At 44.6% G+C, this 13,963-nt stretch overlaps 1 protein-coding gene across 1 annotated transcript in view; it reads right to left on the bottom strand.

The window, feature by feature from the left end:
* Positions 1-13,963, bottom strand: part of pkaap (A-kinase anchoring protein pkaap) — a 98,164-nt gene that overhangs the window by 73,335 nt on the left and 10,866 nt on the right. Inside the window, exons 3-4 of the mRNA XM_068354133.1 lie at positions 12,071-12,929; positions 3,184-3,307 (exon numbers count right to left, since the gene is read on the bottom strand). Coding sequence (XP_068210234.1) covers positions 3,184-3,307; positions 12,071-12,929 — 983 coding nt within the window. The remainder of the gene's footprint in view (positions 1-3,183; positions 3,308-12,070; positions 12,930-13,963) is intronic.

The raw sequence follows: 13,963 nt of genomic DNA, 5'->3' as shown, positions 1-13,963 counted from the left end.
CGTGACGGCGAGGGATCGTGCTGCCGCGTAGGTGAAGATCGCTGGCGATAATGACCGCGTGATGGTAAGCGATGGCGAGCAGCATGTGTAGGTGAATGATCGCGTGAAAGGGTGCGATGGTGATCAGCATCCGCAGGAGGGCGATCGTTCAGGGTTGTGCGATGAGGAGCAGCATGCGTAAGCGGGCAATCGTGCAGGGTTGTGCGATGGCGAGCAGCATGCGCAGGTGAATGATCGCGTGAAAAGGTGCGATGGTGATCAGCATCCGCAGGAGGGCGATCGTTCAGGGTTGTGCGATGAGGAGCAGCATGCGTAAGCGGGCAATCGTGCAGGGTTGTGCGATGGCAAGCAGCATGCGCAGGTGAATGATCGCGTGAAAAGGTGCGATGGTGATCAGCATCCGCAGGAGGGCGATCGTTCAGGGTTGTGCGATGAGGAGCAGCATGCGTAAGCGGGCGATCGTGCAGGGTTGTGCGATGGCGAGCAGCATGCGCAGGTGAATGATCGCGTGAAAGGGTGCGATGGTGATCAGCATCCGCAGGAGGGCGATCGTTCAGGGTTGTGCGATGAGGAGCAGCATGCGTAAGCGGGCGATCGTGCAGGGTTGTGCGATGGCGAGCAGCATGCGCAGGTGGATCAGCATGCGCAGGTGAGCTAGTAGCTGGCGAACCATGTTCCTTCAGAAGTGTTGGAGAACGTTGGCGTGCCAGCTGTAACACACGTGGGCGATCCGGAGATCGCTGGCGAGCTGATGATCGCTGACGAGCAGAAGGCTACGCGTGGAAGCCTGCGCAAAGAAGAAGTCCTTGACCCCGACCTGAACCGAAGTTCTAGATCGCGAGGGCGAACGTGGGCGCACAGGGCACGTAACAGGAACCGCAGGGAAGATCATCTTGAAAGCGCTGACGAACAGGAGAGCGCTGATGAGCAGAAGGGCACGCAGGGAAACCCTGACACGCAAGGGAAGAACCCCCGTGGGGGCAACCCTTTGCCCCGAAGGAATCGTTGTCCGCCGGGAGACTGATGTCCGTCGGAAGACCGCTGTCCGTCGGGCAGACCGTTGCCCGTCGGGAAGACCGTTGCCCGTCGGGAAGACCGTTGCCCGTCGGAAGACGAGATCAGACTGCTGTCCATCTGCACCAAGGCGGAAGATCGAGAAAAAAGGAGTGTAGGCTGCAAACGGAGATCCAAAAGGGCGCCTCAAGCACCCTTATAGGGAGATGAGAGGCCCTTACGACGAGGCGGACGGAGGGCCTTACGGCGAGGGAGGCCAACAGCAACAGCAACAGAAGAAACCTCCGAAGAGGAGTCTCTATGAGTGTACTCTCTCGCGAACGAAAGAGAAACACTTCGAGGAAGAGACTGGTCAGCCAGTGACCTAAAAGGAGCAATCCTCCGAAGAGGAGCTCCTGCAGTTGCCCAGCCCCTTGAGCGAAACTGCAGGTGCGACCGCTCAGCACCAAGAGCATAGTCGCACGAAAAAAAGGCAAGAGAAGAACCCCCCAAAAGGGGAAAAACTCAAGCCTGGACAGGAAAAACTTCCCTCGGAAGGAAAGTTATCCGCCCAAGGAGGCAAGCCTCCTGACTGTTCTAAAATGAACTGGAGAGCTGTCCGTCGACACGGGAGTACTACCAGTAGAAGGAGACACGCCCCTGACGAAAATACAAGGGGGGAGGCAGCAACAGCCGAATCCCCAGGACTCAACCAGACAGCTCACACCGTTGCTATATTACAGAAACGAACTAGATCGGTAACTGTAAAAAAATAAAACAAATAATATTAGTACACATTCATTCCCCCGGGAAGGCTCCGAAGAGGAATCCCGAGGGAAAGGAACAAGAATTACACAACAGGCACGTGCCCTCACAACCACTTACACTCGCGGAAGGAGAGCTGTAACCAAAACAGAATTATAACAATTATAATTATGTAACTATGTAATTATGTCATTAAAAAATGAATGAACACTAAAGAAAGAACGAAAACCCCGAAAGGAATCGTTCTACAAGCTGAAAAAAAAAAAAAACAACTACAATTAGATTCATAACTAATTGATACAAACGTACGCGTAGCAACCCCCCACACGGAAAGGAAGCTAGGCTACAAGGGCGTAGTAACACGTAGTAAAAGGGTGAACGACCTCAAGAGAGAGAGAGAGAGAGAGAGAAAGACATAAGTCAAACTCGATCGCCACCCATAAAATACGCCGTGGTGGCCTAACTGCCGAGGCCTCCACGTAGATATCGTACACTACACACACACATCTGAAAAGGAAACTTACTTATTTCTATACTCAAATATATATACAAACATGAAAACATGTTTACATATATATTGAGTAAAAGAAAAGTAAGCGATTAAGTAAAGACAAAACAGACAATGGCTGCCAAGCGAGGACCAAGACAGAGACGTCTGTCACAGTCCGAGCCAAAAGTGAAAGTGAGTATTCACGTGTGTGTGAGGGGGAGGAGGGGTAGCTAGCTACCACTCCCCTACCCCCCCCCCCCGCTAACTAGCGCGGGGGGTAATACACCCTCGTTAAATTCTAATGGCTCGCCATTTCAGCTACGCTAAAAGTAATAACCCTTTGTAAATAGCGTGGTTTGTATTTCGGTTACGGAACAACTACCAAATCAGTGTGACAAAACCTGTATAGTATTGGATATTTGAAGTTGTTGGTCCTAAGACAAGTTAAAAAATGATATTTGATAATGTAAAGACAACCTCAAAACAGTGGAATGCATGCCTGAAAAAGAAGTAAAACTGTCTGTTTTCAACAATAACTTTCAGGGTTGTGGTGGCCTGTTGGTAATGTCCTTGACTGGTGATCTCCAGACTAGGGTTCGAGCCCCGCTCAAACTTGTTAGTTCCTTTGGTCGCTGCAACCTCACCAACCTTGTGAGCTAAGGTTGGGGGGTTTGGGGGAGCCCATAGGTCTACTGCTGAGCCATCAGCAACCATTGCCTGGCCCTCCTTGTTCCTAGCTTGGGTGGAGAGGGGTCTTGGGCACTGATCACATGTATATATGGTCAGTCCCTAGGGAATTGTCTTACTTGCTATGGCAATGTCTCTGTCCCTTGCCTCTGCCATTCCTGAGCGGCCTTTAAGCCTTTAAATCGTTGCTGAGGTTAAATAAGATTCATTAATGTCTGAACAAAGTTGATTGTTTAAACTTGACTTACCTCCATGAAGTATGGTAAGGCAGAGTCACTATACAGAATGTCTGCTAACCGCACTGATCCACTTGTTAGGACGTCTATTTGGTGCTTGAGGTAATAATCGCTGCCCAAGAATTTGGGCAAAAACCTACAAGAAATATATCATTAAAAATTATATAGAAAAAAACTGATAGCTATGCAGCCTCTTTCACATAAAAAATTGACAAAAGTTCATATAAAATTCAAACTGAAAACAATATATGTGGAACTTCACTGAAAAAAAACCTGTAACCCTTTTACATGAATCATACTGTACTACAGTGTACACTGTACAATAGTGATTGATTGAATGATTTGAAGTTCTCTGGCATCCTGACATCGAATGTACAATAGTGAATGGAATTACTTACTTCTCAAAATAATTCTTAACCTTTACCTTTCATTATCGCTTTTCTGTTGGGTAAGCTGCAAATCTATAAGCACCAAGTGAACATTTGTAATGGCTGTTACAACATTAAGCCCATATTGATTAAAGTAAGTCCTTACCATTCATGAGTTAGCTATTTGCTTATTTTTGCAAGAAGGGCTTTGAATTCCATGCAGTAATATTTATGGGTATCTATTCACAATCATATAACACCAAACACAGACTAAGCCTTGGTAGAATAGACGAAAAGTCATTAAACACTATCAGCCTCAACTTACTCTCCCTGTTTTATAACTGAATATGCTGAGCTTTATCCAGCCTTATCTAACTATCTAACTCTATTCTTTTGTGTCTCTTAATTCAAGGAGCATTTGAACTTATAGAATTGTGACTGCACCTAGATTGAAAAGACAAAAAAAACATCAGACCATGTAGAGCACAAGTGAAGTTTTCAAGTCCTTGTGCAATAATGGTCTCTATCTTTTTTAATTGATGTTATACATCTATGAATGATTTCTTATATTGGTGTTAAAAAACTATGAATACTATTAATTTTGAATTTTTTCTCAAGGATGAAATGCACAAGTTTAAAAAAATTATAAAGTAATAAGGGAATAGGGGTCAGAAATGAACATGAATAATGACTCGGTGCCGATATCTAGTAAAGTTCAAGATCTAGGTGCATTTCTTGACTGTAACCTGTCTCTAAATGCCCAAATAAATAATGTAATAAAAACTGCTGGTTATCATCTAAGAAATATTGCGTTTATAAAAAAGTACCTGGACGAAAATTCTGTAAAGAAACTTGTGATAAATGTGTTATTACCAGGATTGACTAATGCAACTCTATCTACTACAATGCACCAAAAGTGCAACTTAAAAAATTACAAAACATAATTAACAGAGGAGCAAGACTGATAAAAGGTGTCCCACCTAGAGAAAGGATCACCCCTATACTAATCGATTTACACTGGCTGCCGATTAAAGCGAGAATTGAATTTAAAATATGTACAATAACCCACCAAGTTATCAGAACTGGGCATCCAAAATACTTAAGAGCATTGCTACATATTGCACAACCAATAAATAGTGTCGACTCGAGAATAGTTACAGATGGTTTCAAACTAGGCCTATTGGAACCTGGATATATGGCTACTGCAGGCTCCAGAGCCTTTAAATATGCGGCCCCGAGACTATATAATAAGCTCCCACGAAACATTCAAATGATTGAAGACATTAAGGCTTTCAAGAGGAAATTGAAGACTTTCTTATTTCATGAGTCTTTTGACAGTGACGATTTAACAGTAAATGAAGAATACGAGACATGAAATGTTAAATACTCTGAACGAATAAGGTAAAATGACAATGGAGGTCCTATAGAGAGTAGTGTTCTCCTGCTGTATGGGACCGGAAAAGCAGCCATCAAAGTAAGTAAGTAAGAAAGTGCCACTAAGGGAACATTATCATTCGCTAGTGTCTCCATATTACACAGGTGAATGGCAAGATCTAAGTGAACAATGCAAATCTCTAAGTATCTATCATCCTTATAGAGGACAAACATTTAATCGAGGTTAATAGTAGTAAATAACCTTTCTACATGAAACAAAATTTATCAATTCTTTATTTATCCCATTTTGTCTTAACTTTATACGTAATCTTTAGAGAAGACCTTGAGCTTTATCCGAAGCATAATTTTTTGATAATTAACGTAAGTTTAAGAGACTCGGTATAATTTTATCATGACATTTCTAAAAAGATACGCTTCTAATTAATACTCTTTTCAAGATTACAGTACTTATTTTGCAATACAGGGAAAATGGGAAGCAGCTGAAATTTTTTTCAACTCTAAAGAAAAATGTTATTTTCATTAGTAAAATAAATTTTTGAATATACTTACCCGATGATCATGTAGCTGTCAACTCTGTTGCCCGACAGAAATCTACGGTCGGGATACGCCAGCGATCGCTATACAGGTGGGGGTGTACACAACAGCGCCATCTGTGAGTAGGTACTCAAGTACTTCTTGTCAACAAGAACTCAATTTTCTCCTCGGTCCACTGGTTCTCTATGGGGAGGAAGGGCGGGTCCTTAAATTCATGATCATCGGGCAAGTATATTCAAAAATTTATTTTACTAATGAAAATAACATTTTTCAATATTAATCTTACCCGATGATCATGTAGCTGATTCACACCCAGGGTGGTGGGTGGAGACCAGCATACATGTTAACAAAGAAGCTAAGTATCCCGAATCTTATTTTAGCCGTTATTCAAAATAACAAACATAAAATAAATAAGTACCTGGTAAGGAAGTCGACTTGAACCATTACTCTGCCTTTTTAAGTACGTCTTCCTTACTGAGCCTAGCGATCCTCTTAGGATGCTGAGCGACTCCTAGGTGCTGAAGTATGAAGGGCTGCAACCCATACTAAAGGACCTCATCACAACCTCTAATCTAGGCGCTTCTCAAGAAAGAATTTGACCACCCGCCAAATCAACCAGGATGCGGAAGGCTTCTTAGCCTTCCGGACAACCCAGAAATATTTCAAGAGAAAGATTAAAAAGGTTCTGGAATTAGGGAATTGTAGTGGTGGAGCCCCCACCACTACTGCACTCGTTGCTACGAATGGTCCCAGAGTGTAGCAGTTCTCGTAAAGAGACTGGACATTCTTAAGATAAAAGACGCGAACACTGATTAGCTTTTCCAAAAGGTTGCGTCGAAAATATTTTGCAGAGATCTATTTATTAAAAGGTCACGGAAGTTGTGATAGCTCTAACTTCGTGTGTCCTTACCTTCAGCCAAGCTTGGTCTTCCTCATTCAGAAGGGAATGAGCTTCTCGTAATAACAGTCTGAAAATAATAGGATAAAGAATTCTCTGACATAGGCAAAGATGAATTCTTAACTGAACACCATAAAGCTTCAGACGGGCCTCGTAAAGGTTTTTAAAATAGAACTTAAGAGCTCTTACAGGACATAATACTCTTTCTAGTTCATTTCCAACCATACGATAAGTTTGGATTAACGAACGATATTGGTCAAGGCCGAGAAGGCAGCTCGTGTTTGGCTAGAAAACCAAGATGTAGAACATGTAGCCGTTTCGGATGAAAATCCGATGTTCTTGCTGAAGGCATGAATCTCACTGACTCTTTTAGCTGTGGTTAAGCATATCAGGAAAAGAGTCTTAAAGGTGAGAGCTTTCAGGGAGGCTGATTGAAGTGGTTCGAACCTGTCTAACATAAGGAATCTTAGAACCACGTCTAAATTCCAACCAGGTGTAACCAAGCGACGCTCCTTCGTGGTCTCAAAAGACTTAAGGAGGTCCTGTAGATCTTTATTGTTGGAAAGATCTAAGCCTCTGTGACGGAAGACTGATGCCAACATGCTTCTGTAACCCTTAAAAGTGGGAGCTGAAAGAGATCGCTCTTTCCTCAGATATAAGAGGAAGTCAGCTATATGAGTTACAGAGGTACTGGTCGAGGATACGGATACTGACTTGCACCAGTTTAGGAAGATTTCCCACTTCGATTGGTAGACTCTAAGGGTGGATGTTCTCCTTGCTCTAACAATCGCTCTGGTTGCCTCCTTCGAAAAACCTCTAGTTCTCGAGAGTCTTTCGATACTCTGAAGGCAGTGAGACGAAGAGCGTGGAGGCCTTGGAGTACCTTCTTACGCGTGGCAGACGTAGCAGGTCCACCCTTAGGGGAAGAGTTCTGGGAACGTCTACTAGCCATCGAAGTACCTCGGTAAGTTATTCTCTCGCGGGCCAGAGGGAAGCAACTAGTGTCAACTTTGTCCCATCGTGAGAGGCGAACTTCTGCAGTACCTTGTTGACAATCTAGAACGGAGGGAATGCATATAGATCTAGATGAGACTAATCTAGTAGAAAGGCATCTAAAAGAACCACTGCTGGGTCCGGGATAAGTGAGCAAAGTATTGAGAGCCTCTTGGACATCGAGGTTGCGAAGAGATCTATGGTTGGCTGGCCCCAGGTGACCCAAAGTCTCTTGCATACATCTCTGTGGAGGGTCCAATATGTTGGAATTATTGTCCCTTCCTACTGAGACAAACTGCTAAGACATTCAAGTTGCCTTGGAAGAAATTGTTACTAGTGAAAAGTCTAGACCTGTTGAACAGGAGAGGAGGTCACTAGCGAACTCGCACCATGTCAGAGAGTAGGTCCCTCCTTGCTAGGAGATGAACATCAAAGCAGGGAGTTGTCCGTGTTGACCTCCATTACTTTGTCTTGAAGGAGAGACCTGAAGCTTTTCCAGGTCAGACATACTGCCAGAAGCTTCTTGCAGTTAAAATGCATTGTCCTTTGACTCGAGTTCCATAATCCCGAGCATTCCCTACCGCCTAAGGTCGCACCCCAGCCTACGTCCGATGCGTCTGAGAAGAGAACGTGGTTGGGAGTCTGAACAGTCAGGGGAAGACCCTATAAAAGGTTGATAAAGTCTTTTCCTCAGGTTAGACCAGACTTATCTTCCGGAAACCGGGATCGAGACCGCTTCTAGCGTCTTGTCCTTTTCCAGTGAAGAGCTAGATGAAACCGAAGAGGACGGAGGTGTAGTCTTCCAAGTGACACCAATGAACCACGGATGACAGTGTCCTAACCAGACTCATCCACAGCCTGACAGGGCCGTATTCCTTCTTCAGCATCTTCTGGATGGATAGCAGGGCTGGGGATTGATCTTCTTGTTCAGCCATGTTCTCATCAGAGGGTTCCTCATCCGAAACTGATGAGGAAACGGCAACGGAGTGGGCAACGTCTGACTCGCTGAATCCGGTCGCACTGGTGGATGCGTGACGGAGCCGGACACAAGATCATGGTACTGCTGCACAGTCTGTGAACTGTCAACCATGGGGATGCGAGGAAGTACAGCGACAACCCGAAACTGTCTAGACTGTCTGGGTAGTACAGACAACCCCTTATCGGGTTGCTGAGGTTGCCGCACTGCGTCACAACAAGTCACCTCTGCTGGTTGTTGAACGTCTTCCCAGTGACACACTGAACGTCCACAACCACCTCCGAGAGTAGCTTAACGTCAACGTGCGACTGGCAACCCACACTGGGTCGCACCGGTGGAGGAACCATCTCAACTGGCGGACGTGAGTAGGATACCTCAGCGTCAACAGGGCGTACAACCAACCGGTAGGAAGGTCGTTGGCAAGAAGGTTCTTCTCCGTAAAAAATCCTCTATCAAGGACTAAGCTTGGACTGCATGTCTTGCAACAAAGCCCAAGGTCTATGGGAGCAGGTGTGGCAACAGACGGGGTTAGCGACTGAAGCGGAACCATTACCCTCCCTGGAAGCATGTTATGCTTAAATTAAAGTCCATAGGAGGCTAAGCAGCTTAAGGCTCCTCTCCAAATGACAGAGTCCTCAAGGGAATATCAGAAGGAGGGAGAACAGCACTTTCTCATCTACAGGAACCATATCCGAGAAAAGCTAGGTTCTCTCAGTGAGGGTTTCACTGGTGCAAAAGCAGCAGACCAGAAGGCAACGTTATGAAACTGCTTGACAGTCTGTGAACTGTCAACCACAACAGGAGCGTGAGGACATACAGCACTGGTGTATAAGTAGCAGACCAGAAGGCAACGTCATGTAACTGTTTGACAGTCTGTGAGTTGGCAACAACCAAAGTTGTGTGGGGAAGCCTCAACTCCTGACTGACTAGTTAGCTGCGGGCGAGTGGCGGTAACCACAGTGTGTTGCGGAGGCTGACACACCGTGTCAAAACACGGCAGCTTGTGGTAGCTCACGCACGGCAACGGAGTGCTCTGTGTGTGGGAGTCATCATACATCTGGCAGGGTTGACTGTGCATGGGTGGAGGAGCTCTCACAACAAGAGTGTGAGAGCAGGAAGCCATGCCGGGCGCACAACCGTGGGAGGTGTAGGCCCACGGGTGCATCGTCAACCTTCTCCGCAGTCGGAGTGTGGGAGCTGGCAACAACAAAAGCAGAGTGCTGGTGCGTGGGAGGGGCTGCGGTGGGTTGCGGAGCATGCTGAATGGTATGCGGAGCATGCTGTATATGTATGCGGAGCATGCCGCATGGGTTGCGGAGAATGCCGCATAGAGCTGGAACCCTGCAGCTCTACAGCACCTTCCCACTGCTGATGCGGTAGCTCACGCATGTCAACGGAAGGTGCAGCAAGAACATGCGTCTGGCAGGGTGGACTGCGCATCGGAGGTGGAGCTCTCACAGGTGGAGTGTGGGAGCAGGCAGCCGCAGTATCTGCTGAGCGCACAACCTCGGCGGGTTTTAGGTTAACAGGTGCATTGTCAACCTTCCAGCACGATACTCCTGCATGAAGGAGCAAGCTGAGACTGTATAGTCTGCAGCATGGACCACTAGGGTCTATGAAAGACAACAACAAACGGAGCTACTGTCCGTTGTGACTGAGGGTCTAAAACAGCTGGTGCGGCAACAGACGGAGTTACTGCCTGTCGCGGTACCACCTTGCCTCTCTTGGGAGGTGTGCAGTTGTCGTACTGCAGCGAGTCCGAACTGACCCAGTGGCTACACCTAGGCCGTTGGACTTGCGCGGAAGGGACCGACTTGCACTTAAAAGCTGCAAGATTTGGTCCATGGTTTCTGCGAGAAACCTCTTCCGCAGACGAGGAATAAATGGGCTCTCTCGTCTTTGTGTGGGTGGGGTGATCACGTCGGCAACGTGTGTAGATACACCCGAAACCACGGAGGGAAACGTCTGTTCGTTGATCAAGACCTGTGGAACCCATAAGTCCTTCGACATTACTTCTCCCCTGGGCTTGGGAGCTTGTAAGAGGTATCGGACAAGGTGAACAACTGGCACGAACAAACGAACCCTCGAACGCAACACTGTAACACTTTGTGCATATCACTTTATCACTTTTGATTTTCTGTTTGCACTTATTTCACTGAACTCGAAACTTTAAGTGATTTGTACCTGAAACACGCAATCCTATCCTTCATTAAAAGGTAGTAATTGCGAAAACAGTTTTACAATGTAACAGAAAAACATAATGAAAGATAAAGAATTCAGTGGCTGGAAAAGAGACTAAACACTAGATCAAATAAACTACGTTTAAAATCTCTCACCGCATAAAGCCTGGGAACAAGAATAAAACTCTAGAAACGTTTTACCTTCTTCCCCTATAGCGACTAGGGAGAAGAGTAAAAAAAAAAAAAAAAACGAGAACAACGTTACCCGCTTGAACGAAACGTTTATCCTCCTCTCTCTCCCTCCGTCTCTATCTCTCTCTCTCTCTCTTGACTTAAAACCTGAGAGATGAGCCCAATTATATATCGTTAAAACATATTATTTGTTAAAGGAAAAAAAAAACTGAAAGGTTTCCCAAATAAAAAGTTCCTTTATTAGAATTAAAACCATTTAAGCTAAGAAAGAATGAACGAAATGCTAGAATCGGTTTACTCTTACTGCAACGTGAAACCGTGAAATACTCTCTCTCTATCGTAACGATAGAGCGCATGTTGAACGTTCTGAACGTCAACAACTGCGGAGACTAAACTAAACGTTAGTTCATCTTTGAAAACAGTACGAGACTATCAAAGAAATTCTTTCAAAAACATTAAAATTAAAATAGCATAAATTCTTAACAGGAAATACGATATGACGGGCTCAATGTTAATTAACTTCGGTTCCAAGTAAGGACCGCCTATATTAGGAAAGGTCGCATATAAACAAACATAAAAATTAAGTTTTATAAGTTTATAATAAATGGAAAGTTAATCGAAGAGGCCTATAAATGGCAGAGAGATATAAACTAAATCTATAACTTTGTTAAGCAAAATTACCAAAAACCTAAACACACTTCCGTCTAAGGGAAGGGTCGGTCATAAAAAATGAAAGAGAGTCTATACTCTCTTCGACACCAACACTTCCGTCTAAGGGAAGGGTCGGCCATTTAAAAGTGAAAGAGAGTCCATACTCTCTTCGTCACCATAATTAAATCTATCCAAAACGAGTTCAAGTTTTGAAATGAAGATAAAACCCCTGCATAGCGAGAGCTCAAAACTGGAATAGTGTACTTCACCAAAAAGTTGTGAAAACAAATCCAGTTAGGGACGGCGTATTAGTAGGTCTTGCCGGTGGCACGACAGAGGAAAAATTGAGTTCTTGTTGACAAGAAGTACTTGAGTACCTACTCACAGATGGCGCTGTTGTGTACACCCCCACCTGTATAGCGATCGCTGGCGTATCCCGACCGTAGATTTCTGTCGGGCAACAGAGTTGACAGCTACATGATCATCGGGTAAGATTAATATTGAAAAATATAAATGGCTACACAATGGTTTCTATACAAAATTTGACACCCAAAAATGTCTGACTCCTTGAAATATCTATCAGAAGACTTCATTGGCTAGAAAAAGGGGGGTTAGTTCAATGTCTTGAAAAGTCAAATGAATGAAGTCATGCTGTGATTTACTTTTAAACTTGAAAGAGATGAAACTTGAAAAAGAAAAAATTATTTCTTACTCCTTCTCCATGAGATTAAACACAACTACTTGAGCTGATTCAAAGCAGTCTGGGCTGATGTCCTGTTTTGTCACACAAATCTTTTGATAAATCTCCTCTCTCGTTGAATCATCCACACCAATGGACAGTTCGGCTTCTTTTGATATATACTTTTGGAAGATTCTCAAAGCATCATCGGCAATGCTTTGTCTCAGCTTCTGGGCTCTTGACAGTGTCAATGACTTTGAAAGCGTCACCCCACTTTCACCTTTTAACGAGAATGCTAAAGACTCACTCCTTGATTGCATCAATTCATCTTTTGTCACACTGTTTAGTTTTGCATCAGAAATCTCACTTGAGCCCATATCACTGCATTGTCTAGGAAAGGGACTGCCAGAATTTTGAATCTGCGATGGACCGTCCGGAGAGTTTAGAGGGGTGACATCAGTAACCGTTTTAATATTGCTCACTAAATCTGGCAGCACTAAACTCTTCCCATGAGAATTTAGATCACTTAGTAAACTTTTTTTTACATTTTTATCACATACATTCAGCTGAGGGAAACTCACATCACTTACACTTTCTGTGTTCTTTATCACATTTCTACCATTATTGGAGTTTCTTCCCTTATCACTCTGATTTATACAACCTTCATCTACATTTTTATTTTCAAGAGGAAGAGGAGTGTCATTAGTGCGGATACGTGTCTCTGCCGAAGCTTTGAAACTAGTAACGTCAAGCCAAAACCTGGCATATTTATCTGATCCCCATCCTTGCAAAAACTGCAAGAAGTAAGGAAGAGTTGAATGACTGTTGAATATGTCGGCTACTGTTTTCACAAACTGAGATTCAACCATTAAAGGATCCTCTACTCCGTCATCTGGCAAAAACATACAGAGTTAAGTTCAATTGATATCAATATAAAAGCAGAGTACACACTACATATCAAATGCTATTGCCTATGCTGAAATTATGTAGCTAAACATGACAAATTCGAAGATAATTTGTATTTTTCCTAACCATACAAACCTTAGCTATTTACAGAGGGTTTACCTTTTAGCGCAGCTGAAATGACGAGCCAATAGTTTTAACGAGGGTTAATTACCCCCGCGCTAGTTAGCGGGGGGTGGGGAAGGGTAGCTTGCTACCCCTCCCCCCTCCACACACCGGTGACTTGCTTCACTTCACTTAAGAGGTAGGACTTGACTTGGGGGTCAGGGATGGCGGGCACATATGTGTAAATAGCTAAGGTTTGTATGGTTAGGAAAAATACAAATTATCTTCGAATTTGTCATTTGTTCCGTAACCGAAATACAAACCACGCTATTTACAGAGGGTGACTTACCCCTTAGGAAGGGTGGAAAGTCCCCAGCCTTACTGACTTCGGCTTGCCCAAGGGCTCGATCCCTCGGTGAGTAGCACTAAAGAGAGGGAGCCCCTGTACCTCACAAGTTCCTAGCATCGCTAAGAACGAGTGGCCTACATAAGCAGTGTGAGGAGGAGAGTGTGACTCGTCCTATGAAGTTGACCTTGAGACCTTCAGTTAGGAATTCTAGGATAGGACGTTCCCCATACCACCTCATCAGGGTATGGGAGACGCAACAGTATTAAGCTTAATACTAGGAGCACAAAGAAGCATGGGTTACCTGCAGAGGTCAAGGTCAGCTATGCGAGGACCAGGATGCTGCTTCCCCAAGAGAGGGGAGAATGAAGAAAGAAGTAAGGGTCAGACATACTCTTTCATTCACGCAGACTTAGACCGGGTAACAACGCCCTCAACCTACTGCTACTTGTCCAAAAGGAGCCTGAGGTTAGACCAGCTGTTGTGCAGCCGATAGAAAACGTATCGAGGCTCCTGTGGGTCACGTCTTGCAGGTAGTGGCCTGTGAAGGTCGTTTGACGCTTCCAGACCCC

The sequence above is a fragment of the Palaemon carinicauda genome, chromosome 30 (genome assembly GCF_036898095.1).
Source record: "Palaemon carinicauda isolate YSFRI2023 chromosome 30, ASM3689809v2, whole genome shotgun sequence".
NCBI lineage: Eukaryota > Metazoa > Arthropoda > Malacostraca > Decapoda > Palaemonidae > Palaemon > Palaemon carinicauda.
Note: the sequence above shows the minus strand (reverse complement) of the source record. Positions and strands in the feature narration are given on the sequence as shown.